This window comes from Betta splendens, chromosome 9 (assembly GCF_900634795.4).
Source record: "Betta splendens chromosome 9, fBetSpl5.4, whole genome shotgun sequence".
NCBI lineage: Eukaryota > Metazoa > Chordata > Actinopteri > Anabantiformes > Osphronemidae > Betta > Betta splendens.
In genome coordinates, this window is record NC_040889.2 from 16,098,462 (window position 1) to 16,126,327 (window position 27,866).

At 42.7% G+C, this 27,866-nt stretch overlaps 1 protein-coding gene across 3 annotated transcripts; it reads right to left on the reverse strand.

Moving 5' to 3' along the window:
• Positions 1-25: 25 nt before the first annotated feature.
• dock5 (dedicator of cytokinesis 5) lies at positions 26-25,400 on the reverse strand. 3 transcript variants are annotated; one of them, XM_029162465.3, is made up of 51 exons: positions 25,214-25,400; positions 20,240-20,323; positions 19,974-20,014; positions 19,827-19,882; positions 19,462-19,558; positions 19,154-19,302; positions 18,904-19,039; positions 18,645-18,802; positions 17,751-17,832; positions 17,068-17,197; positions 16,375-16,444; positions 15,023-15,165; positions 14,737-14,862; positions 14,486-14,610; positions 13,999-14,097; positions 13,701-13,773; positions 13,485-13,588; positions 13,089-13,269; positions 12,667-12,764; positions 12,482-12,571; positions 11,779-11,879; positions 11,500-11,634; positions 11,299-11,410; positions 10,852-10,922; positions 10,508-10,614; positions 10,203-10,339; positions 9,207-9,302; positions 8,877-8,975; positions 8,388-8,558; positions 8,156-8,256; positions 8,013-8,071; positions 7,606-7,760; positions 7,389-7,474; positions 6,848-7,004; positions 6,690-6,730; positions 6,528-6,618; positions 6,259-6,378; positions 5,971-6,060; positions 5,385-5,489; positions 5,008-5,149; positions 4,685-4,766; positions 4,487-4,571; positions 4,279-4,365; positions 3,999-4,175; positions 3,203-3,286; positions 2,978-3,115; positions 2,619-2,767; positions 2,292-2,436; positions 1,914-2,073; positions 1,612-1,730; positions 26-1,496 (listed from the first exon to the last, which is right to left on the reverse strand). In XM_029162465.3, the coding sequence occupies exons 1-51, from the start codon at positions 25,254-25,256 to the stop codon at positions 1,413-1,415; spliced, it is 5,571 nt and encodes a 1,856-aa protein (XP_029018298.1). In that variant the 5' UTR covers positions 25,257-25,400; the 3' UTR covers positions 26-1,412. The 3 variants fall into 3 exon arrangements, with proteins under 3 accessions (XP_029018298.1, XP_029018297.1, XP_055367725.1); XM_029162464.3 differs by having other exon boundaries at positions 2,595-2,767; XM_055511750.1 differs by lacking the exon at positions 25,214-25,400 and adding an exon at positions 24,218-24,263 and having other exon boundaries at positions 2,595-2,767.
• Between the last annotated feature and the right edge of the window lie 2,466 nt (positions 25,401-27,866).

The window sequence follows — 27,866 nt, forward strand, 5'->3', positions numbered from 1 at the left end:
ATGGCACCATAACAAAAGAAGCGGCTGATCTTTCAACAGGTCTTTATTTTTGTTCAGTCAACAACGGTTTACTCATAAAAAAGATTATTTGTTTATCTCTCGAGGCTTGTATAAAATTCTTTGATTCTTGTTAGCAACATGATCTGTACAGAAATGGCAATCAAAAAAATAAACAAAATACTGACAATTAAATATCAGTTCAATTTGATAATGTTTGAAAGCTCTGACATGCATAGACTTAGCACTAGGCACGTGTGATGTATTGCTGCTTCCTGAGCAATACAGTGTAATCTAGACAGTGCACGCTAGAAGAATAAGATGTAATCATTCATGTAAAAATAAAGTATTTTCTGTGCACAGGGCGTGTGCAAACAACAGAAATATTAAAATTCAATGAACAGCAATAATTTAAATCTCAGTGAACTGATAAAATAACAAACTCTACCAACACCTACAGACACAACTTCAGAAGGCACTGGTGCTTGTACCGTTCAGCATTTAGGGCTCTTTCAAAGGTTGAAAATTTGGAAACTCTGCTTATTTACTGCCTCGGCAAGGCTTATGTGGGAAGACTGACAACCGCTCATGTCTGTATGCAGCTAGACGTGACAGCCAGTTATCGGCGTTAACACTGACAGAGCGCACAGACGGCAAACAAAAGAAAACAGCAGGACAAGCTGCTTGTTCTGGTTCCCGTCCTTAAGCTGCACCGAGTCTGCTGTCCCAAATGCTCTAAGGATGACTTTAAGGTGAACTTTCTCCTGAACACCAACACCAGCATGATGCAGTTTGGAAGCATCTGTTACAGTATTCAATTAATCAGCATCCACGTACCACATTCAAAAATTCCATCCAGTGTTTCTGCAAAATATTAGAGGGTGAGCAGAATAGTACCAACATCAAAATCATTTCAACTCCATCGAGTTTGAACACAATTTCCTGTCTTAATAAAAAAACGCTGGTAAACAGCTGTGGGTCGTCCAGTGTCACTCCAACATGTAAAAGTTAAGTATTACATTGCAGCATTGGTCATTTGTTTTCCCTGTGAATGATAAAGCTTCTGCAACAAGTTCTATGCAAGAAAAGAGCAAAGCAAACTGACGACTAGCTCGTCAAAGACGCCGCCTAAAGCAAAGGTTTTACTCGTGTATTAGCTGTTCTTTGCACAGCAATCCAATGACAGCAACCCTATACATATGTCTCCTACCACATTAATGAAAAAACACGAGGTAAAACAGGAGAGCAAAGGATTGTTTACAATTATTAGTACAATACATAAGACATAATCTGGTCCTGTTAATGTGCCCAACATACCTCAAATTAGTAAACTGCAATTTTATCATAGACATGTTAGATGAATAGGGAAACTTCAAGGTCTGTGAACATGTGAAGCCTTAACGGGAGGTGTGCTCTTACGAGGGGAACATAGACTTCCGTGTTTTCGGGGGAGGTGGGGGAGGCTTGCTCTCAGTTTTTACTGGTAGCGGAGGAGTGAACTGTAGGAAAGGAGAGTTCAAGTGAGGACTTCAAGTAAAACTAAAAACAGAATATCTGGCTGTTTACATGCCATTAAATATGCATTTGTTTGCTATTTTCCCCAAGACGACGCACCTCAGACGAGATCCTGGCGTTGTCAGTCTCATGCGGGTGTTTCTTCGGAGGCATAGGTGGGGGGGTCCCTGGGGTGTCAGCGCTACTGGCATCATTGTCGCTGAAAAGCGATGAATAACCTACAAAAAGGCGAGGAGGAAACACGAGCGGTTCAGATCACATGCGTCAGGTGGAGTGTGACCTAATTACAGCAGAAGGTTGGAAGGGCCTGTATGACATCTGTGTGCAAAGCAGGATTTAAGGAAAAGAATAAAAAGACAAGCGTCTAGCGAACGAGTCGTGGTTCTTTGTCAGAGACGTACTGGAGCTGCGTGGTGTGTGTAGGGGCTGTGGAGTGGCAGGTAGAGGGCTGAGGGGGTTAGACAGAGTGAGTTGGGCTGCAGCGCCCTGGAACAGAGAGAGGGTAAGCCGCCGGTCCCCCAGCTGTAAACTCTTTGGCCTCGGCTGCTTCTCTGGAGGCGTCTGGAATAAGAATAAAAAAAATAAAAAAAACACACAGACACAGACACAGACACAAATGTGGGCTAGCATGTGAAACACTCCAGCATAATGGAGCTATTCCCAGTTCACTGCTCAACAACAGAAACAGTCGCCAGCTTATATAATGACCAAAGTGCCTGAAGAGCAGCATACTGTACGTACAGTGGGTACATAAATGGCTCCGGCACATAAGGACTTACCACATCTGTGTCCGACTGCCTCTCCATTAAAACCTGAGATTTGCTCACACTCCACTCTTTCCTGTTCTTTCTAGCAATCCTGTTGTCCTCCTCAGAGTGGGACAGCACGGAGGCCCTGCGATCGCCGGGACGGGACGACAAGGACCTGCACGTGAAAAACCACAGGCAGCGAGAGAGGCGCGCAATCAGGAGGACAAACAGCGCTTTTGATTTAAGCAAACACAAAACAAACTGGGCTCGAATGCAAAACCAGTCAGAAGGAAAGGCAGCCGATGGAGGCAAGGGGAGAAGGCAGAGACTGACTCTTGGGATGACATGGAGGAGTACCCTTCTGACGACGCGGAGCCGCTGGAGAGGTCTGAGGAGGCGACGGAGAGGGTGGACATGGTGGACATGCGATGCAGAGTAGAGGACAGGATGTAGGGCATCACCATGGAGCCCACGCGACTCTTCTTCTTCTCAGTCAGGGAGCAAGGCTGGGACACACAAATAGGATTACGCATCATTGGGGAATCTTGGCACGGGAGGAGCACAATGACAGGCAAAACAGGGGCTGCAAAGGACCGGCTGAAGGAAGATTTATGGTCCTGTGCTAATAGAATGTACACTTTTCGTGAAAGCAAGAGGGCCAGTAGCTGAAGTTGGCACCATCTAACATTAAATTGAGTTTGATGCTGGCAACACACCAAGGTTATGACGCCATAATGCTTCTCCACTTTCTCCCGAAGGTCTTGGAAGCAAGTCACCAGACGGTTGTGCAGGGGCTTCAGCTGTTCTGTCGTCTTCTCCCCGTGGATGCGAATCCCATCTGCCAAGAGAGGGATCTGGAGGGGGAGACAGGCGCTTAACTGTTACAAAACGCTCTCGGCTTAGAGGCCGGCGTCAATGACAATTACGGTGGATAGACTTACCTGAAGGGCGATGAGGTGTTTAAGGACCCCAATTCGCTGTCGGTCTTCTGGGTGCTTTTGGATGTAGGTGTCTGTAAAGAACGCCTGCGGGGGATGATAAACAGGATGAAAACTGGGCGGCTCTTTAAGCACACACACTTTTTATTTTGCTGCGAGCAGCAGCAAACAGGTTTCCACAGCATGACAAAGAGGTCACAGCAGCTCCCTTATGAATAAAACTTTGCAGCTCTAACAGGCCTGAGGCCGGCCGGAAGTCACGTTAATGAAAAATATGATTTACACATTCATGCTGCAGTTGTATAATTCATCGGTTATTAGTGCTGTTTGGCAGTGCTTGATGGAAATACGCTCTCCTCGAGTCGAATTACTTTAGAGATGACACAACCCGAGAGTGATTTATAAAACGACTGTTAAATTGCTGTCTTGAGCTTCCTTTGTTGCTTCTAGACACCGTTCACAGATAGTGTAGACAAGCCAGCCCAGCAAAATTACTGCAGATGGCACCGTCCATCTGTTGCTTGACCACTTTGTTTCCACAATGATATATCTGAGGAACAACTGGATGGAAATTTTATTTGTTGACATTCATGGCCCGTAAGGATCAATCCTATTCCCTGATTTTTTCCTACTAGCATTTGAAAATATTTATTCTTCCAGCGGATCATCTGAGCAACTTACAAAGAGACTGTCAGAGGATCTGGTTCAGACATTTCATAAACCTGACTGAGTAATGATGTTCTATTTTTCTACCAATGCTCTTAGGACTGATATGTGACGTTGCTGTAAAGAGCCAGACCTTCTCATAGTTGGAGAATCCACCCATGACGGCCGGGTCAACGATGCCGCTGAGCATCATGGACAGCGGGTTGACAGAAAGCGAACGATCGCACGCTTGCTTCTGCACGAGGTTACTCAGCTTCTCATTGGCCATCTCCATGGCTTCTATGGCGTTCTGCAAAGGACTGATCTCTTCCTGCCCATCAGGAAATTCATCAGAGAAGGAAAAATGACAATTAGTTTAGAAATATTTAAAGGTGACAGGACTACTGTGTGAAAGCATTAAGACGGCTTCTCACCACTGAGGCAGATTTAACTTCAAACCATTTCAGAATCCCTGGGAAGCGATAGGCAGTAATGTAAGTTGTTCGCTCAATCCACATGGTCTGTAGGATTAAATACACAATTATTTATTCAAATTTAACAGTTTTCTGCTTCAATATTATTTATTATTATCAAAATAATACATGAGACAAGACACAATTAAGAAATTTGAAATGTTCTTACTGCAAATTCATTGTCTGGATCCTTTTCGCCTTTCCTAAAGGGCCTGGAATACTGGAACTGGTCCACTTCATTGGTTCGGTAATAGCTGCAAGAGCACGGTGAAAAGGACAGTGGCACATTATTAATCTGATCAGAGAACTAAAAATCCCCAGGCATCCTTGAGAAAATAAATCAGGATTTAAGTGTTCTGTTACATACTTTAATATCTGCTCTGGAACACCTTTGTCTTTGAACTGGTGCGGAAAAGTTAGAACAGGCTTCACAGTAAAGGACTGGATGTCTGTGAAGTTCAGCTGAGGATAAAACCAGGAACAGTGTGTCGGAGCAGATGAAGGCAAGTGATCCTAGTTCAGTGCTTTGCTTGCAGCTTTGAAGAGTCTATATGTAGGCTCTTGACAAAATCTCCAGCCAAACATTAAAAAAATACCTGATTGATCTACATCCTGCAGCCACAATGCTAACACGCTAAAAATCATAAACAACCTTTGTGACATACGATATTATTTAAATATAAAGGATACACTGTCCAGAGGAGTTGATTATGTCGTCTCCAGGGGGCGCTGTGCTGGTCATCCGGACCGCGTTTGGGAACTGAGACAGCAGCTTTAAGCTGAAGTCTTCGAGCCACTCATACTCTTTGCCTCTAAAGATGAACATCTTGTTCTGAAGTGGAAAGATTCCGTGTGGGACAAACCTCATGACAAAACCAAAACTATGATCAAAATTTCCATCCAAAGGATTCATTTTGATTTTACCGGTCATCAAAAAGTCAATAACTTTATCGTAATATTGCATACTGCCTGGAGAAGCAACAGAGAGCGGGCTCGTTGCATAAGCATGGGCACACGAGGGGGTTCTATAAGTTGCCATTTATTGAAACAGGTAATAATTTTCTTACCCTGAGGAAGGAAGGGAATCCAAGACCATAATAACCGACAGCAAAGTACTCCGGCTGAGGCCGCATGGCATGCATTATATTTTCATAGAACTGGGCTTGTGTTTTCTGTAACAGACGACAAAAGAGCTTTTATGGCCTCACTACACATACAGCATGCTGTAATTACACTGTCACAAGGAACCAACTCATATCTTTCGTCATAAACTTTATTTCAGTCATATCTTCAAAAAAAAAAAAAAAAAAAAACTTTTTCTTTGTATTATTTCAAACAAAACCTATTGCAGCATAATCACATTAAACGGCTAATGTCGAGAGGCCGCATGAATAGATTCTTACTTATCTCTCATCCACTTCCTCGAACAGTTCTTTCAACGAAGTGCACTCAGCTGTGTAAAAGCTGGCGCACAGTTCTCATCCAACGTGAGTCATCAAACTACTTTAAACAGTATTAAGGCCTTAAACTATGAAATCACTTGCACTGGATTTCAGCTTTACATTAAAGTATAACAGAGGTTTGAGGATCAACAGCATTTTTTGGTAGGGTTGTCGCTGTACAGTATATTGTCTACATTATACATTCTCTTACCAACAGCTGGCTCAGCTCCATGAAATCAAACATGTAGCTCTCATGCATCTTGGCCAGCTGCTTGTCCATCTCAATGGCCTTTTCCCACATCTGAGAAGAAAAGCACATTTTATGGCCTTAACTGATGTGTAATATGGCCATATTTACTGGTGCAGTCAGTGAAGATGTAGAATCAAAGTCTGACACAATAGAGCATGTGTGAGGTGAGTGAAGAATTACTGATCTCTCAGCAGGCAGGTTTTCAGACATATGGGATAATATGGACACCAAACACCTTCTAACGCTCACCTTGCCCTTGTCTAGGTAACATATGATTTCATGGAAAAGCCTCTCTTTGAGCTCCTGTTGGCTCAACACTTGCCCCCCATCTCCATGTATCAGATGAGGTGCACAGGGCTTGTCAGACCACTGATGAGGGAAATTAATCAATTCAGCACTCAGGTATAATTTTGCAGAATGGTGATATTAGCAAAGGTTAAGCAGCTTAAACACATCAAATACTGTCTGATGTTGAGCTTGTGTAAACTTAAAAAAAAAGACTTTGATCTGTCAGATACCTCCAATAATTCAGCGTGTAGTAGCAGAGTGTATGCTGCCTCGGTGTAGTTCTCACAGTCTAGATGCAGGTCCCGCAGCTTGTACAAGTATCTAATTACAAAAGTCAGTTAGATGTGTTCAGACATTTATTGCAAAAAGCAGCATAACTATAGCCAACTCACCGAATGTAAATGTCCTCTCTCTTCTTTTCTTTGTAGAAATTCTGCAGGCAAAAATGGGTCGATCATGACACTTGATGTCAAAAATATTCTATCGTTCATTTTGTACCGGTACGAACGTCAGGTACGCGTCGAAGCGGCGTGACAACAGGCGCACTTACCAGCACGTTGACGGTGCAGCTCATACGGTGCACGAGGCTTTCATCGTGTGTGATGGTGCGGTACGCCAGGAGATTCTCGAGCAGGCTGCTCAGCAGCAGAGCCAGCTCCTCCACGGGCTGGGACAGGTATCTGTGACGTCTGCAGTGGTCCAGCAGCCTGTACAGACAAACCCACATCATTCACAGGCTACTCTTTAGCTGTGGGAGGCTATTTTGGTTCCATCAGTCTGCCAACGCTTGCCTTTCATCCCAATGGTCACATTAAAATCAATTATCTCAACTGCTTGGGATTGTACATTCTGTCCTCCAGAGGTTTTTCACTGATTTGACAGATTCAACAATTGAGCAATCTAGCTTGCTCCTCTGGCCACCTGAGGCCTTTTTCAAAAATACAATCAGAGAGGCCTTTGTTTTGTTTCAGAGACAATCTTATGTGAGTTCACCATTACCCAGAATTGCAGGATCACTCTGTTGTACCACTTAGACAACTTGCAGAAAGAAAAAGATTTTTTTTTCTGTTTGATCTGCTCCCCTGCCTTACGTTTTCTCCAGCAGGACTTTGTACTGCTCATCCCCTTGGCCTCCTTCTACCGCTTGATCTAATTTTTTTATCAGCTCGTTCTCAAACTGCAAAGACAAATAGGGAATTAGAAACACACCGTCATACTCATCACAAATGTCATGTTAGGCCAGCAGCGGCTTCAGTAAAATTCGACAAAGAGACACCAAGGTGCTGAGCTTCTGAGATAACTTTTTACCTTTTCAAATGTGCGCCCGGGGCTGAAGTTGTGCTCACACTGCATCATATCAAAGAAGATGGGTATGGTGGCTTTTCTCAGTTCAGGCTGTGGCACCAGTGTGACCTCCAGTATGGGCCCTACCATATCTGGGATGAACTTCATTTTGTGGGGGCCTGAGGGACAATGAAACATTATCACGCAGAAATATCAGCGGGTGGTTTGAGAAGGCAATAAGCTGCCTCTTCATTTCTCAACAAACATATGACAAATTTAATATTGTGGTGGACAAATCAAGGACACAACAAGAACACACTGTGAAAGTGGACAATAAAAATATTGCCTTTTATCAGTAGCAGGAACTGAATAAACAGATTCCCCAAACTCTGTGATGATAGCAGGATTAACGGATGGTGCAAAATACTCACCAAGATTGTACCACATATCTCTGATCCTGAATCCAATAGCCTTCCTCATGTCCCCATATCTGCAGCAAATTTAAATTAAAGAAGTGTTAAATTAAGTTTTCTCTATTTAAGTAATCTTTTTGATGAATAGTAAATTATTTTACTTGTTCAGTATCTTATTTCGTTTCTCCTGAGAGAAAGATTCCAGCTGCAGTGTCTTGTGAGTAAGAAACGCCACAGTCAAATGAAAGTAGTTATTCCATAGCTGTAAGAGGAGAAGGGGTTTCAAATATTCATGTCATAATTATCTTGCCCTAGTGTTTGATTTTGTGTTTAATAAAAAATGTAACCTCTACTGAGGCAGGGGTAATGTAGGGGGGACAGGGTGAGACACACCTGTAGTTCAAAATGCGCCTGGTCCAGGAAATACATGTTGAGAACATCCGAGTACTGGTTAATGGCCCTCAGGAAGACCTGCATCTGCACCAGGTTCATGATCACCCAGTCAGCAGGGAAGATGTTTCCCATGAGGTCCTTAAACATGATGAATGTCTCCATGAGGAAATCCTACAGGGAGAGCAGATGCTTAATTACAACTGTACATATGCACACCGCCGCTTTAGTGAAACACAATAAATAATATCCAGAAGACTGAGCCAAGCGTGCCTACAACTGTGCTGCTACATGTCAGGCACACATACTGGCCCTGCAGCTTAATGGAGGCACCGCTGACATCCTCATCATGTCAGTCCAATCCATTGCCTGAAATGTCTATAATCAATACTCTCTTAAGGAGCATTAAGTGGCCTGGGCGGTTTAATTCCTATTATTGATGGGATGTTTCAGGCAAGATGTAGCCAACAGGGAAGGAACAGAGACACTTACAATGATATCCTGTCTTGTCTTAAAGGTGCTGATGTAGTGGGCATAATGCATGTCATCCATTTGCTTCAGGATCGCCGTCATGCAGGCAAGATAGTGGCCCTGTCGCAAAGAAGATCACAATTACTCGTCATTTCACTTCAATGAATCCTTCAGAAGACCTGCATTTTGAAGCATTTATTCGCCGTCTCGTGTTATTATTGCATTTTGTTGCAGCTCTGCGTGTGCCGCCACATTTGCCCAGTACTGGTTTCAGTGTTATTGTTATGAAAACTGATGCTGTGGCTGTGCTTGTCAAGGGCATTTCAGCTATAACTGCACACCGTGTCTTACAATGAGAGGAGAGCTCCTGTCCATGCTGATGACGGTGCGATTAACCCTGCGAAGGAGCCGCTCCATTATCAGCTGTACGTGACCTCTGGTTGGACCCTGCGCACACAGAACAGCTTCAGGTACAATTACCAGCAGAAGCACAGCAGCACACACTCATGCACGCTACCCTGCACATGATATTTATAGGCCAATTTGGCCAAATTACAAAAAAACTATTTTTCCTAAATTATTCTGGAGAAGCTGTTATTGCTAAAAACACTGCTGCAGCCTTAATGAATAATCTAGCCTGTCAAAAGAAACAATGGAGCAAAATTAGAGCTGAAAAATAATTGAAATCTTTGATTAACTTTCTTTATGATAGCACCTTTGCCTTGTCCTAAATTATAGGTAACTATAATTAAGTTTGGACTGTCAGAAAACAATGTGATTGAGGAAATTATGTAATGGACACATTTGAATAATCAAATTTATAAAACAATCTACCTGGGTGAGGATTATTCAAGGAAACCTGGTTGTTTTTTCTAGAGGAAAGAAATCTTACACTTAAATCGTCATTGCCCATTTTGAGTGAATGTGGCTGTGGAGCGACCGCTGCTGCATTCTGTATCTTAGGGAAGACAAGAACCCCATGTAGCCAAAGCCAGCGCCTTATATACTTGCGTGCAAACTCTTTTACGTCTCAAAAGCTAACATGCCAGATGGAAGCATCTTCGCTAGCGTAGCCCTTCCAGCATGCTCTAGGTCTGCCCTGGGGCTTCCCCTCAGTGGATTATGCCCAGAAACTTGAAGCACCTCAAATGGGTCATTTCAATGCAAAAGAGCAGCAGACTCCAAAGTCTCCAGATGTCTGAGGCATTTTATCTCCAAATCTGATGAGGTAACTCATCTTGATCACATTCACAGTTTAGCTCTAAGCACATGCTTTTCTGCAATTTAGGTGTCAAAAGCATTTAAAAAGGACTAATCGTTGTCTTATAGGGTGAATTTATTCCTCACCACATCCTTGCGGCCCAGACTGTCCAACACTGTGCCGAGCAGCTGGACGCAGGCCTCGTGATCAGGTTTACTAGAGTGGTCGTCCAACTGGCCACTGAGCTGGTCAGTCACAAGTGGCAGCAGCACATCTCGGCAATCTGCGGCAGGAGAACGAAAAGAAATATGCTAGTCGTATTGCACACACATACGCGCTGCCTGTTTTAATGGAGTTGACCTGTCAAACTTGCATGTAGGTGTAATGCGGCGCTGTATTGCATCTTGTGTGAAATGTCATTATGTGGTTTTTGAGCCTCGAGGACTCCTACCTGGATGCTTGAAAAGGTCACTCTCCACCATTTTACACATGCAGCCGAGCTTCTGACGCACGAGCTGAGAGTCGGGAATGCTCTCAATGAACTTCGCTAGTAGAACGCTGGAGAGGAAATGAAAGAGAAGAGCATGAAGAGCAGCTGTGACCATTTTAATGCTATTCACATTTCACATTTAGTACTTCTTGTCACAGGAGGCTAATGAGCAGTACACACGGCCGGGCTGATTTTACAGCGGGAAGAATTGAAAACAACACCTTCTTATTCAGAAGTAAATATGATCATTTGCACAGAGACAGGCAATTATCATTTCCCGCTGTGCAAAACCTCTGGAGAATTACCTCAGCTCCACGGGATCAAACACAGTCTGGATGTCATTAATGATGTTGGGGAGGTATTTCAATATTGCCCCCTGCAAAAAAGCAAAGAACCTGATCTCAAAAGGCTGAAGTATTGGGATGTTTTTCAAACCTCAATTAAAACAAGTTTTTTTTTTTTTAATTTACAATTTTTTTCATGGCTGTCAACACATACCCTGACTTATTTAACATTTAATTTGGGAAATATTTCAATAACAGTGAATATAATAGCAGTGCAATATAATTTTACAGCAGGACGTCTGCATTTATATGCACACACTGAAAAAGGCTAAGACTGAAATTAAAGCAACCTCTTGACAGAGTCTAACCAGCTGCATTTACGAGCAGTAAAAACATGAATTTCTACAGAATTTCAGCACAATTTTCAGTTCCACTACCATAAATAATAACCATGCATCTTCTATTTACCTTTATCTTCACCCCCTCATCTAGGGGTCTGTCCATAAGAGTATTGAAAGACAGGAAAAGGGTGCGAATGGAGTTGAAGAAAGCATCCCCATCTTCACTGTTCCCATAAAATCTGAGAATCAAGGGCAAGCAATGCATCACAAGAAGTCATTCCTAAATAGAAAAGTTCAAAATGCTTTCTCATGAAAGGGTGTACGATACCTCAGATACAGGATCCGGGACTGTACAATAAACCTGAACAAGTACTTGAGAGTTTTGAGTGCTGCATAGAGTCTCTCAGTCAGGACAGGCTCTTCAGCATGGGCCACATAGTAGTTAAGCACCCCCGTTAGCTTCCTGAGAAAGTAAATGAGTCAGTCTGCAAGGTCTGCTGCTGGTAATTTAGGTGTAGGTGGAGACGAAGAGCAAAAGATGCACTAAAAATAAACAGCATGAGGGAGTTAAAGCCATCAAAGGTGGGAAATATGAGCGGAGACTCACATGTAGGCCAGTGTGGCACTGAAGTGCCTGTTGATGTAGGTTTCAAGTACTGGGTTGAAGTGCTGGAATTTGATGTCGCCAATGAGTGAGATGACAAATACCTGATTATAGACAAGAGGAAGGAAATAAAATCAGGGCCTTGGCTAAGATAGAATAATTTATTTGCACCTATTTTTTTTTCCAATTCCTATTCTGTAATTACCTCTCCCGTTGACAGTTTTCATTTTCATGTGATGGAGTCTACCTTTTTAATTCTCAATGCAAATTACCCTACATATGCTCGAGGGATTCACAGGACATTATCATTGCATGTAATCCATCAATACTGTTTATCACTTCATTAGTGATATCCCCCTTTGCAGCTTCCACCATATCAGAGTGTTTCAATGCTGAAAGCTGTGAAGAGAGGGCGTTTCTAAAGCTGTTCGATTACCTGACGAGCAGTTCTGATGAAATATGGCTACGGCTTAAAAGCCTTACGACAGGCAAAACACAGGTTGTCTTTCATAGCAAAGCAGACGCAGGGAAGCATTTGTCACTAAAGTTAGCTCTTACGAGAATTCATCAAAAATGCATCGTGGCCGAGTAGTGGTCATTCATGTAGCTAAAGGTGTGCAACATGAAAATGTGAGTGTAGCATAATTTAGTCCTGTCTTTATTTCTGCGTCTATCACACACTGATTCAGCATCACCGCAAACTAACCAAAGCATTGAACACCAGACTGTCATATGTGTCTTTCTCTGAAGTCTCCATCATGATGTTGAACAGAGCATCAAGTGTATCCTGGAGAAACTGTGCATGAAACAAAAACAATTAGAAACTGCCATCGTCAAGGGCAATAAACAACGCATTACACATTTAGAGCAGCTTTTATGACATGAACTCACTTTGACAATCTCCCCTCCTTCGACCTCCATCAGCCTCTGCAGGATCTGGTCCAAACCTGCACTGTTTGACCTCCAGTTCAAGAGGCCAAGTAGATCCACTAAAAAAAAAAAAGCAGCACATCTTAAACAGTCAGTAGGAGTGACACCGCTTCTGTTACAACATCAGTTAATGTAATTGTGTTAAAAGCCTGAAATTTCAATATAAACCTAATTAGATCTGCATCAATCAACATCAGCAACACAGATAAGCTTAATTAATTTCAAGGCAGTCTGAGGGGAGGAAACAATGGTGGCACTGCTCCTCGAGCTGCTGTAGAATCAGTTTTCATTCCTTAAAGATGACTTGCGAAGGGGACACATTTTAATTAACCGAGCTGAAAGATCAGGAGATTGGAAAGAACCCGAATGCTGCACTGCAGTACCGTTCTGAGTGAGTTTAGTGGAGCAGGTAAGCGTCGCAATCTGGAAGCTGTCTTTAGTCACAGGAATCACTCCTGAATGGTGGAACTGCTTCCCTGTTTGCTTCTCCTTCTCCTCCACTTCAGCCCAGGTTGCAGGTAAGGTGAGATAAACCTTTGCATCCTCAGCTTTTTTCACGTCAACCTAGGAAATTCATAAAACACCGGATGAATCATGAAGCTTATTGATCGATGGAGATCTAATTTTATATTTATCGATTTGAGGAGAGATTCATGCATAATCCATCTGGCCACTGTCAGCTATAGAACACAGATTTTGTGTAATTAGATGAAGGTAATATACCTGCTTATTTTAAAGAAACAAATTGAATTTTATTCAATACAAAAACACAGCTTCACCTTATAGACGATAAGTTCATGCCTGCCATCTTTTAGCGTGGTGCCATCTCCTCTCATGAGCCGGACAAAGGCCATACCAAAGGGCTTCTCTGACTTGTCCCTATCTAAAGAGCAAAACGTGGAAACAGATCCACCAACAGTCAGTCAAGTCCCATTTAATACGGTGGCAGCATCAGATATTGGAGTCTGTCATAGAAATAAGGCACAGTCACTCACTGTCCTGGGAAGATCTGTGTCGAAACATCACCCTCAGGTGACAGCGACATACATCTTCAATTGGGATTGTCACCTTGTAAAAGGGTGGAAAAGTAGGGGGAGAAAGTGTGAATACAGGGTTAGATGTGGGAAAAAAAGGGATCTGGTGGTAGATTGGGATGAAGAGCTGATATAAACCCTAGCAGATAATTTAATTATAATGATCCACACTAAATGCATTCATGGAACTAATCTAAAAACATGAGATGCTATGGCCAGAGTGGAGAGCTGCTCATGTAGGTCAGTGACATGACATTACCTTCACAGTTTCATTCCAACAAGGCTGCTTCACCTGGTAGTAAATTACAGACTTGTACTCTGTGATGCCATCACAACCAGCCCCAGGAAATACGGCTTTCTATACAGGCATAAAGAAAGGAGATTCATTTGATAGGATAGAAGCAATAGTTCTGCTTCTTCGATTATTTTAGGAATTTAATTTGACTTAAAAGTATGCATGAATGCAGTATGACAACTTGCTGACAATCAGCATTATTGTTTATCACATTACACTTTATAGTTCAGTGTGACGATAACATCTTGCATTAAACAAGTACTGCTAAGCGTTATGGGAAATAGTTGGTGTGAATGATAATGGTCCCAGACCAAATTAATGACGGCATCATGATTGTTATCAGAACTTAATTTCAAGAGGAAGAAATTACTGCCTGCACACACTGTCCCACACTCTGTGGGACAGTGTGTGCAGGATGGTTCAGTGTCTGGTATTCACTGATCTATTTTACCTCCATGGGATTGCCTTCATCGTCATGGACACTCAGTATGACCTCCACATTTTTGGGGGTCTTCTTTTTACCACGGTCAAACTCCCCCTGCAGCAGGGTTATGTAAAAATCATTCCTCACATTTCCTGGAAAAAGAACAACAGATGATCAGCTGGACATGCTGAACGCTTATCACAGATTAGTGAGCAATTAGACTGAACATGACCGTGGCATATGTAGAGCAGTGCCCCACAACAAAGGCAATAATCCACCTGGAAGGATGATTTCTGGAAATCCCATTTTCTGGACGATGGCTGTGCTGCGGTCCACAAAATGCGAGTAGTCCTTCCTGACTTGGGCAAGATCCCCTGGGAGGAGCTTCAGAGTCACAAACAGCCCTGTCAGCAAATATGGAAACATTAAATGAGGCAAATGCTGAACGGACTGACCATGCAGACCACTCACATATTTTTTTCTTTAAAAAAAAAGGTCAATTTTAAAATGACCCTCTGAAAACACCAAAGAAGACACTGCCTATCTATGTGAACTTCATTTTACCCTGGCCTTTAGAATTGACATCCCGTGTGGCAATGACTTTGTTGAAGACGGCGGTGAGTGGTTCATTCTCTCCCGTGACTCGAGAGGGCATGAGTGGAGACATGATGAGCTGCCTCTGACGGATGTAGGTTTCCATGGCTATCCTAGGGAGAGAAGTATTGGGATGAGAAAAAGAAAAATCAACTGCCAGCATACCTGACAGGTGACAAACAAATGGACGTGGGCTGCAGAGGCAGTGCGAAGGATGACAGGATGTGCCATTACATCTCCTAAAGCCCACTTACCCCCAGTCACCACTATAAGGCAAAGTAACAGAGTACTAAAAACCCAAGATTCATGCTATTATACTTTCTCAAATTGTTTTTTACAGAATGTAAATTGCATATTTCCCATAATCATAGTTTTCCATTACTCATACTAAATTCGAGGGACCACAAGGCACTGAAGCTTATGTCTCAGTGATAGGTTGGGCCGATAGAGGTGGACAGTTCACTAGTTCAGTTCATAATTACCAATGACAAATGAGTTTAATTAAATACAAACATCTGTTTTAAACAAAACATCTAAAAATTATCCAGTAAACCTTTACTCCCTTATTTTTGTATGGGTAATCACATATGTGCAAAGAGAAATCTTTATTTACAAACCCTATTTAATATTATATAATCAGAGACTCAATAAATATTCCACAGATGATATTCCACAGTTTTTTTTCCTGTAGTTCATACAGACACAATGAATTGTGACACAGAGTGATAAGAAAAACAAGAGGTTAATCTCTGGCAACATGTTGGTTTAGATGTCAGGAAAAAGGATATTTTGGGGAACTTCCATCTAGGATCTTATGAAAATAGGGCCTTGAAGCCTGTCTTCAACTTGTTCAAAATTGCAAACTTTTCTACATTTACCCTCAAAGTGCAAAAAATGAGAACACAGTAGGCAAAAACACAGACTCCCATAGCGCGCCCCTCTCTTCCACTGGTAAATTACAGACACACCTGGCAATTTAAAAAAAAACTGTACTTCCTTCTCTTGTTTATTCAGTTCTGACACTCATGCACCCGTTGAAGTTGCTTTCATTGGTGGACACGTATTACTTTTGTGGTTTGTGCAACAGTAGCTCCTGTGCTGGATCAGTCCAGACAGGTTACCCATCTCTCTCTATGGGAATCAGAGAATCTTCAGTGCTTACAGCCCTGTTTACCAGTTCATCACTGGTCCACAGCCCACAACCCTTCAAAACCAGACATTTTAGAAACACTATCTATCTATCATATATAATTCATGTATATATTTATCAAAACAAGGTTGAGCATGTTAGAGCAGAACTGTGCTAACGTAATGAGACTCACTGATGAAAGGGGATGAAATGTTGTTTGTCCTCTTCTGTTTTGCCATTAATGACATCTGTAATGTCCATCACTGAAAAATAGCAGATTCAGATAAAGAGATAAAGATAATTATTTAAAAAAAATGTAGTTTTGTAGTTCTCGCCAAAGCCATATCAAAATGAAAGTTTCATAGTTTTAATCCTCTAAAGGTTAAGGTATGTTCTTAGCAGAAGCTAAGCCAGGTGTTGGATCTCACTCACTTGTTGCTGGCCCGGCAGACAGCCAGCATTGTCAAACAGATTGAGGGTTCTTGATCTCCAGCTTGCCAATTTCTCTGAATTGTTCATTCCACCCAGGTCTTTTCCTAAAGTATTTTTTTTCCTGGCTAAGAATAATGTGACTTCTGAGTTAAACGTTCTTTCTGGTTTCAGTCCATTTGCTGGAACATCAGAGGAAACCATTTCTCATCAAATGCACTAATCATCTGGCCAAAAACAAAAATGGTTGTTAAACCAATTTCCACTGACTCTTATGCCAAGGCAGAATGGAGGCATTTTCTAGGTCAGAAAGCAGGTTTTCTCATTACATTCAGCAAGTGGATCCTTCATTTTTACACCTCGACAGAACTATTCATGCAGCTACACCACCCGTGAAGTGTGGCATTTTTTGTTAAATTGCTTGAACAAGTATTAGGAGATTTGTAGAGCAGCTCACCAGCCACACCAAACGGCCTCCTCAGTCCGCAGGTGTGCTTCTTGCCCTCTTTGAGCTCCATGCTGCCTACTCTGATGATCTGACACACCAGATAGAGTCGCTGCCTCATCAAGTCGCTGCTGCTCAGGTCCTGGGCACAAAAGGCGACCACAAAGATTATTTATTAAGGCATATTGAATGGAAACGTGGGCTACATACAAAGAGTAGTGGACCGTGCCTATCACATGCTTGTCACTGTGTGCATTCACCTGGCTGGAGCTGCAGACCAGATGCACGCATAGATACTATCAAATGTCACCTTTCAAACATCTTTATATGAAGATTATTCAGAAATTCTTGCCTCTCTAGCCTTGACTCATGTGCCCCAAGACAAAAAATATGAAGAATTAGCTTAATTTTTGTTTCACCTTCTGAACCACTAATTTCTGGTTACACACATACATGTTGTGCCCTGCTAGCGGTGAACTCCTGACTGGCATAACTTCAACTTCAGTAGTATAATAGAGTCACACGTATTTAAATCTTCGAAGATACAACATTAATATGATTCATTCATTAAAACTTTAAGTAAATTAGAAGCAATCCAGAAGCAAATCATCTCCTTTGTTATTGATTTCAGTGTTTAGATTGTTCAAAGTCAGAGCAGAGGAAAGAGAGAAGTTACTGGGCTGTGATTCAGTTACCGTGAATAACGCTGGCAGGTTGTTGAGTTTTTCAATTTCTTTAGGCATGCCCGTACTGTCCCAGCGCACCAGGAAGTTCTCACTGCATGAATTTAAATAGGATTCATGGATAGAGATCACGTTAGCTGTGGCATCAGGAGAAATAGACCTATATGAAAGCAAGTCATCTGAAACAGTCTGCGCTAACATATAAAATGTGAACAGTCAAAACCATGCTTGTAAGTAGATTTTAAGTAGTAATAGTGGTAGACCTGGTTCATATTCCCTTTTAGAGGTTGAAATGATTATTTATTCTGGTAGCATTTTTCCAACACTTTGGACAGATATGTTACTTTTCTACTCCAGCAAGCAGAAAGAAATTACAGCTTAATAATATAAAAAAAAAACTGCCTCCCAGCTCTTAGTAATAATTTAAAACTGTGGTGAAGTTTCCACATCCGAGCTATGCAGAATTATGTGACAATAATGCACAACCTCTAGGCATTATTTTTATTATTATTATTCTGCATGACCATAGTAAAGCTGATAATAATTTTTCCTTCCAAACTAAATAAAGAATAGGATAAAATAATCTTTTATTATGTTTTTTGTGAAGTGTCTGATTTAATATTGTCATCCTAAGATGATTTTTGATGTGGTGGATATATTTCTCCTTCATATCATGCTGGAGCAAACACTCCTTTGCCATGTCACACATCACAGTGTGAAATATTTTCTGGTTGCTGGGTTCAAAAATTGAATTCTCTGCCTTGCGATTCTTTAAAGAGTTTTTTTTACTAATAAAACAGTAGAACAAAACCCACAATAACAAATCATAACAGTAAAAGCTAAACTATCTATAAAAATAAGTGTGACTTTTAATTGTGCAAGTGAAAAAATACATGAGGGTCTAACCTGATGAACTCAGACTGGTCAGGGTCATACAGAGACATGAGCAACTCAGCATCTTCTCCAACGTTACATACAAAGTTCCTCAAGTTCATGAAGACACTATACGTGTGCACAGTACTAATCAGGGACTGACGCCTCATTTCCAGGTTTTGTAGCCTCATCTGTATAAAAGAAACAAGGCCCCAGGCCATGCAGACAAAGAAGGTAAATGAAAAGAACAGCTACAGAAGTGACTGATTGTATTAACAAATCCTAATCATGCCTTTTCTTCTTGAATCCTATCATCAACGCTGCGGGAAGCGCTCTCGTGTGCTCTGAACAAGCTGACTGTAGTGGTACGGTCAGGATCCAGCGTGTTTCCTGCGTCATCTCGTACCACCAGGTCCAAGCCCAGAATCCTGAGCGCCAACGAAGATGAAGCCACATCAAATGAGATTACAGAGGTAATCTTAGAGCCAAGCATATAAAACTTTACAACGTCTGTAGGCATTTCATTGCAGTACAACTCATACCGGTTTCCATAATCAATCTTCGCTGTCACTTTCTGTTTGAGCTCTTCAAGGTCATCCTTGGGCAGCGTTCCTGACACTATCTGAGATCGATATTCGATGAGGCTGTAAGCCATCTGCTGTACACTCCTGAACTGAGTTGTCTTGTTTGCCTGTCAGATAAACAGGTACAATGCACATTTACAGCAATACATCCATTAGAGGAATCGAAGAAAACTGAGTAAGCCCCAGCGCTCGGACTCAGAGAGATGCTCTGGACTGTGTGTACTAGAAACAGTTGTGCTGATAAGAGAGTAGTAATGTACACATACCACGAAGAGCTTGTGCCATATCTGTGCCCATTCCCTCAGAGTGGCTCCGATCTCCTGTACCAGGGGTAAATCTGCTGGAATAACTATTTCCTGTTGGCTACCAGCCATCAGAAAAGAATCACAAAATGTCTTAAAAAGTGTCTCATCATTCAAAGATTAACTCCTCAAATGTGCAGTGGTTCAAGTACATTGCTATAGACGATAAATAGTTGAACGGGTTCCCCACACAGCCAAGAAAAGCATTACTGAGTCCTCACTTACGAAAAGGTCTATATTATGTTATTGGCAAATGATGAGGCGGTGCAGCAAAGCAAAGCAAAGCGGATTATCATCAACATGACATGTTTACTGATAAGTGATCTCACCCTATTCCCTCAACCACCGCCTCCTTTAGGTGGACGTAGGAAACGGGGAAAATGCCCTGAGAGAACAATGAGATACAATTAGTCTATACAGTACTCACGCACGGCTGTACGGCGTATAACATAACAAAGCGCTAATGATGTTCGTACCTTCTGTGATTTCTTGCGTAACTTGTAGCCCCTATACCAGCCTGAGGAGCATTAATTAATAGGAAAAAGATGTTACAGTGTGGAAGAGACAGCGGACAAGATAGCAGCGATTTCACTCCAGAGGACAATGTGGTGGAGTTGTTAATGTTGTTATGCATAACATATTCGCCGTTGGTTAGTTCTACATTTTATTTAAGGTTCCTGTTTCAGCTTGCACAGAGAAAGAGGATTGCGTCAGGGCCTGTTGTGTGTTCAGGCTCACTCACCTTCCAGCTTCTCAAGTATGTGCACCGTGTCCCCCACCTGTAGACACAGCTCGTGCTCACCACTGGGATCGTAATTGTAGATTGCTGAAACACAGAGAGGCACCGTCTCATTATGGGAGATGCACACAACATTCAGTGAGGAACGTCAGGGAGGAAAAGGTGGAGCTTTGTGCCTCGTTAAGGTCCGGTATGGATATAATAAAAAACATTTTAAATCTCTTTCAATCACTCTTGAATTTGGAGCTTTGCTTGGGAAAAAGAGACCCATTCCCCCAGTTGTTGCGGGTCTTGGTCTCACAAGAACCGTCTTGATCTCTCAGTTAATTCTTATCTTCCTGAACTTTCTAACGGCACGATGTGTGTTAGTGCAGCAGAGCTGAGTGGCTCAAAGCTCTGCAGTGCTCTGTTCTTAAAAAGAAAACGATACCCTGTGTTTAACATTCCACTAAATGGGCTGAATTGGAGCAGGTACTGTTAATGTCAATAGCCAGGGTTGGAGCTTCAAAGCTGATGGCATCACGTCCTGTGTATTCCTGACACCGTCAGACCAGCGCGGCCTTTGGTCAACACTCACACTGCGCAGGTACTTTTTCTGCCAGCTGGCTTTGCTGCAAGCCCTTCCCTTGGCTACGGTGCGTTTATTAACCCCCGCCTCAGTCCTTCCTGGCTGTGACTCCCGTCTCTCCCTGCAACTGTCCAACCAGGGCCCGTATGGGAGGGATCACACAAGAATATGCCTGCACACGCAAAACGCACACCTAGAACCAGGCAGGGGTTGCAAAAGAGAAACCTTGGCAAACAATAGTGTAGCAAAGGTCTTCGCCATGACGCGAGGAGGCAGAAGTCTCTTGGTGAGACACAGGAAAGCTAGCAGAGCTCTGCCCTGACTTGCATGGAGATAATGTTTGTTGCTGGAGGGTGGCTTTTGCAGCACGCTTCAACTGGCTCAGCTTATCACACCTCAGTCTGAATACCAAAACTTGACAAAACACTGAATGTGACTACCCTTCTCCCTCCACGACTTGCTCACCACACAGATTTTCAGGCTTTTCATAAAGCACAAGTGCAAAGCCACCTCCATGGGGAATTGCTTTTTAGTCTGAGGCTGTGTTTGTGAAACCAGCCCTTGGGCTCATAAAATACTAGGTTATTCTGATGCCGGCTCTGCTGTTAGGATCACCTGCACAGGTTCATGTGAATGACAGCTTTACTGCGAGAGCTCTCATCCAGTAATCAAAAAGCCAAGAGCGATTCTAAAACAATGCAATAGTAATGATGGTCTTCATATTTCTATTTGCAATAGAAAAATGAATCTCCTCGCATCACAGCAGTGGCATTTTATTCGGACCAAAACAAACTGCAATAATAGGAGCAGGAAGCCTAAAATACAAATATGCTGTGTTGTTTTATTTATAAAGAAGTCATGGACATACTGTCAATTCTCTTGAAAGCAGTTTTTGTTTTCACCAGGAAATTATTTGTGCAGCCAAAGAAAATCAAATCAAACATTGCATTCAAGTAATGACATCTGCCTCTGGTCGCGCCGAGGGTGACAATGGTCTATTCACCAACTTGACACAGTGTCCGAGCCTGGCAACAGCGTGGCAACAATCCAGAGGCAGGAACCCATCTGAGCTTGTTGTCATGCCGCGCTGTCTGAACTGAAGGAAACAGATTATCAGTACTGTAAGACACGGCATCGCTTCCTGAGCCTGTGGCTGCTGTTCCAGCACTCCTATTAAGTCAGTATCTGCTCAGGTTCAAGTGAGAGTGCATCCTAAAGTTAATTCAAGTCTGTTTGATTCGCGCTAAATTATTTATCACAGAAGTAGATTAGCCAACAATTAAAGAACTTCAGAGCTGAACACACGGAGCAGCTGCTGACAGCTCATCAAAGTTAAATCACCACAACGACAGTATGAAAGCATCAACAAAGCATGAGCAGTGATTCCAGGTCGGAGCCAGGATAAGAACATTACAATACAAAGTTTTAGCTGCTTATCTTTGAACATACTATTGTACAGAAAGCGATTTTTGCACTTTTTGCATTTTTCCTAGCCGTAAACGTCTGACACTTGACCATCACACGTTAATGATTGGTTTAACAAAGTCATAAGACACGTCATGCTACACAGACAGGCCCTGATGCAACAGATGAACAACCATTGTTGAACTATCAAACTCTTCCAAATAATTTTGTAGCATCTATGTTTTAAACAAATATCACGCTTTGCTAAAATACCATCCAGTGATCAGATATATTCAGGCATAATGATTTCTAGTTAGACCCAAGTAGAGGGACTAATTAGGTAGAAGCGAGTCTATTAAAGCAAGTTTTTTAAGCCAGTGATTCTTAAGCAGGACATTTTAAACATAAAGGTCTCGATGGAAAAGCCTTTCACCTCCTGTCTAACTGTCTAGACAGCCAAAACGATCTCCACCACTTCAAACTGTGTTCCAGCTAATAAGTCCTTATAGGTTATCTTTAAATCACAAAGTTAGTTCTCAAGTTCAAAGCTAGAAAGGGGATAAAATTAGACCAGTGTGCGCTCATATTTGAATTGTGGTTAAAACCCTGCTGCAAAGAAAGACAATTACAAAAGCCTTATCTAATAACGCTCAACGCTTTCCTCCAGGTTGCTGAAGAATTGGAAGCGCTGTATTGAAATGAAGTTTTAAAAGTTATGACTGACCATTAAAGCTGAAAGCGAGGTCAAAACTTATCACCGATCACAAGCTGCAGTCAGGTATGACCTTGATGAACAAGATAAACGCGATCTGTGGAGGAGCTTTCTTCAGTTAATGAGATGCCCACATATCATGAGGCCTACAGAGCACGCAGCTTCAGCCACTTGTAAGTCACAGACATCACTCACTGAACTTGACATTTACAAATACAAAGACATTTACAAATACGCCATCACAATGTGTATATGTGGAAACGTAGTGCCTGTCATGGGACAAAAAAAGACAATGAATGTTTAGTGGCGCAGGATCACGTCGCCCACAATGCAAAACGGTCGTACAATCAAGTTATATTGTTCAAGGCAAGTCTGTAATATAACAGCAGTAAGACATGCCAGTCTCAAACAGAGATGAGCAATGGGATACAGGTGTGCAACCTCGATTCTTCGTCACACTGGGTTGCTGTGATTTATCAGAATTTGCACAGATCCCAGTGGAGGCGCAAATAAAAACATGAACACGTTTCTTGTGTATAACTGGAGTTTCCCTTTAAATTCCTGGATTACTGCCACTCAGCGGGAGCAGCAGTGGATGTGTTATGTTGTTCATGTAGGCTGTCAATAAAATGGGCAGCTTTATCTTGTTTAATTAAAAATTATGCCAGCATTTACATCATCGCTCATTAAAGGGGAGCGTGGCTTGAAATCGAATAGGACCACGGGGTGTTGTTATGGATGCAGCTAGAGATGCAACACATTGAAGTAACCTTGGTGCTGCAGAGTGCTCACCTGCTGATTTTAGTGCTTTATTTAAGCCTCTAGTGCACCACTTCTCTCCATCATGCATAAATTAAGAAGCTATCCTGTTACGATGGCGTCACAAATTCACCATAAAAGATTGTGATATCTTAAGCTCCACATTATCCACATTTTCCTGTTAGCTAGCATGATATTACTGATATTATCAGAAACCTTGCGATTGCTCCTTTCATCCCAAAAGGTAGTTGCCTGTATTTGAGCACAGCCTGGGCTGACTAATCGGATTAAAAATGTAAGACCTTGTACAGGGTTTGATGGCATTTTAAGGATTAAGTACAGTGGTAGTGACTCCCTCTCGGCTTCTGAGGCGAATGGCTGGAAAACAGTGCCGACGTAATGTGTTCACCGAGGGCAACACCGTCGTGGGATCTCCGAGGATTAACACAAACAATTCTTCAACATAAACTGCTGAAACAAGGTCATATGAAACCGAGAGGGGGGAGTGCGCGCGCGCTGCAGAGCAACACAACCTCACCTGAATTTCCAGGTTTAAAAATACGCTGCATTCGCATCAGTGTTTAAGCGCACAGCGTTTTCCCGGAGCCCCCATGCGATAAGGCCAGCGAAAGGTTCCAGGTATTTTCAGCCACAAGCTCTGATTCACACCTACCCCAGAAACACTACACAATAGGTGTATTCACTGCAGGACTCATGTTCACGTGCTGCACACCAGGAAGCAACGGCCGCGAAGGTGTTTGTAGCTCTAAGCACTGATTTACGGCTGAATCACAACCTGTGCTGGGCGTACAGTCATTACGGTGAAGCAGAGAGGCTCCGAGCCGACCGGTACGCTGATTTGCCCTCGGGGTGTGGAGGACGAGGCCTGACTGGTTGCACGAACGTGCACGCACAGGAGTCCTGAAGCATGCGTAGCCTACAGGTGACAGGTCTGCGCCGCAGTCGAGCAGCGGAACGCGCAAACTAACAGCGCAATGCGCTCGAAGTGGCAACGCGTTATTATGGTTATTATTATGGTGACACTGGGAGGACCGGTGTGAACAGCCACACAGGCTAAACGTGACAAACTCCCGTCAATCACACCGACGCTGCCAGCTGGCACAGTGGCTCCCATGTGGAGCCCTGCGGGACTCCTTCGGGGGAACTCTGGGAATCCTCCGGCGGAGGAAGCGTTCGTTAAAGCTGCCTGCAACTTTACGTTGGCACAAGTCAAAAATATATGGCGTAATCGCTGAAATCTCGACTCTTCAACTATTACAAGCCGCTACAACCAAAAGTCCCAAGTATTTCTCGCTACCAACCGCATATATGGAGCCTCGGGGAGACAGCGCTTCAGAGCTACGCGCAATAAAAAGACGTTAGGACGCTCGTGGAGCCCGGCTCTGCTCGGCTCCGCTCTGCTCCGGCACCCACCGAGTCGCCGTAACTTGTGTTTCCCATTAAACTTAGTGTAGCTTAGTTCCTGGCGAGCTCTCCACTAGCACAACACGCCGAGCTGCGCTCAAGCACTTACCGACTCCATACTTCTCTTTTTTAGTGGGAATCCAGCGAGTCATGGCGGGGACATGTAAAAAAAAAAGTTGACTGAATTAATAAATAACTATATACAGTAGCGAAGCGAGGGCGGGCGGTGCACTCCTGCTCGTCCCGAACGCCTACAGTTCCGCCATCATGACTCGTAAGCGGGGGGAGAAGGGGGGAGGAGGGCGCGCGCGCGGCTGGGATACAGAGGGGGACAGAGGCGTGGACCACGCGCTGCCCCCACCGCGCAGCGCGGGGGTCCACATCACACCTTTATTAAACCACTCCAGGATTTTTTTTTTTTTTTTGCAGTTTTGCTCCAGACAGCAGCTAATCGATAACTTTTCAACAATTCCTTATGAACCCTCAAATGAACTATTGAGTTCGGGGGAAATGACTGCGGCGAGACTGAACTGCGCCTCGTTTAGCTCCGAGCGCACCGGGCGCCGCACTTCAGCTGGCATTAACAATCTACAGGAAAGTAATTAATTGAAGCCAGAGTTATAAATCACGGGTGCGTCATAAATAAATGATCACCAGGTTATTGTTGTGTGATTCGAAAAGAGATTGAATTGCAAATTCCACGCTGCTGCTGCTGCTCACACCGGCTGATATACGGGAGACAAATAAAACGAGCAGACCTATATACAGCATTTGCATACGCACGTGAGACATTAGAATTGACTAAGTCTATTAAATAAAAAAACTAGACGATGTTTGATTTATTACGTACAAAAGCATGTGGGAGTGTTGCCAAAAAACTTGCTGAACTTTTTCATCAATGGGGCTGTTGACTTTAATTTATTATTATTTAGTCATTTCAGCATAGCCACTGTGTAAACAACACTGGCCACCCTCCTCCCCCACTGCCTAGTGGAGTAATTTACAGCTGCTGACTGAGATCTGCTAGCGCACTTAGCTTTTTGTTTGCGTGTGTGTGTGTGTGTGTGTGTGTGTGTGTGTGTGTGTGTGTGTGTGCTTTCTGCTGTCACTGGTCAGCCAAATGGTGCTGTCAATAACATTCAGTGCTTTTGTTATTCTCTTTGACTGGGCGATGTGCATTTTATTTTCCATCTATTGTGATGTGGCTGCTTTAAAAACAGACAGCTTGTGCTGAATTAGTGGAACACGGCAGCACAAACAGACTGAATGCTACTACTGTTATTATTTTAATAGATATTAAACATATGGCAAATGCAAAATTGCAGCATGACTGGCCAAAATCTGTGAGCAAGAAACCAAATAAAAACATAACAAACAACAAGAAGTTACAAAGATGCATAAATACTAATTCACACATCGTACTGTTGTTTGCTTTTATAGTAGGTTTAAAATATTTCCAATCAAAGGATGTTGAAAATCAGGAACTAGAAATGTATTTTGCAGCTACATGTATTTATTTCCAAGGTTAAGACTTGAGCTTTTACACATGATTATTGTGACCTATTTCTTGTCGAGCTGAAGGCACTTTCTGAGTTTTTGAATTTGAATTTATTGTAAAGGGTTCAAATGTGCTCGTGTCGTTTTCACCTCTGAATCTCCCCACATTCCTTTGGCAAAACCTCTCCTATTTCATATCGAATGTGGGGAAATGCTTTTGGGCTACAGAAGTTAAAAAAAATATATGCTTGTCAAAAAGGAATGCAATATTGCCATCACCTGACTGCTTCGTGCTATTGCACAAAGTCATTGATTAAAAAATTCCCCATTAGGATGAATCTTCTCACGACATGTTTGAATTGTTTGCTCCTGTGTAATGAGAATTTATGAAATTCAGATATGATTGTGCGAGTGTGTTTTACATTAGTGTGTGTGACATATTGACAAGCAGCACTGAATTTTCAGAGTTTGCAGGGAGGTGAATACTCCACCGATCTGGTTGAGCTCTTGCTAATGTACGAATGTTAAAACCCTCAAGCCAGGTGCTGCATTTTAGTATTAATATTAAAAAAGGAAAGAAACATTCATCATCCAACCACGAGCAGATGTGTGGGGTAAATCTAAGCAGACAGGCTGGTTTCTGTAAAAAAAATGGGATCAGGCTACAGTTAATGTCCTAAAACAAGTGTGTAGTGTGTGTTCACTCTCAGTGTGTTACCAAAAACACAATCTGACTGAACATTTAGCCATGAACGCGTTTCTTCCACCTTCCTAGACATGTTTGCACATGCTTGAGTGCATGCGCTTCTGTTTGTGTTTTATCTGTATGGGGTGCACAAAGATGGAGCACAATGAGCATCCATATGCATGAAATGTACCATATAAATAAGGCTTGACCTGACTTCACTCCAGTTGTTCAGTGGCTGACGCTAAACTCAGTGAACTGTAATTTTTTTACATGATGCCAGAAAAGTACAATGCATCAGAGCTTTCTGAGTGGAGTCTAAACATTGGCCATAGTCCCCACTGAGATGTTCAATTCCTGGGACAAAAGCAGACAAAAGGCCTAATGGATTTATGGGTCCACTGCCAGGACCGCATGGCGCCAGAGGCAAATTGGGCCTCAGCATCTACCTGGCCATACGGCGGCTAAGTCAGGTAATAGCCGGGTCCTGGAATACAGTGCTAATAGGTCAAGCGCTATCGGAACAGCCTGGGGGCGAAGTTGATTTGCCGTTGACTTTTGCTGTAAGAAGTCATATCAG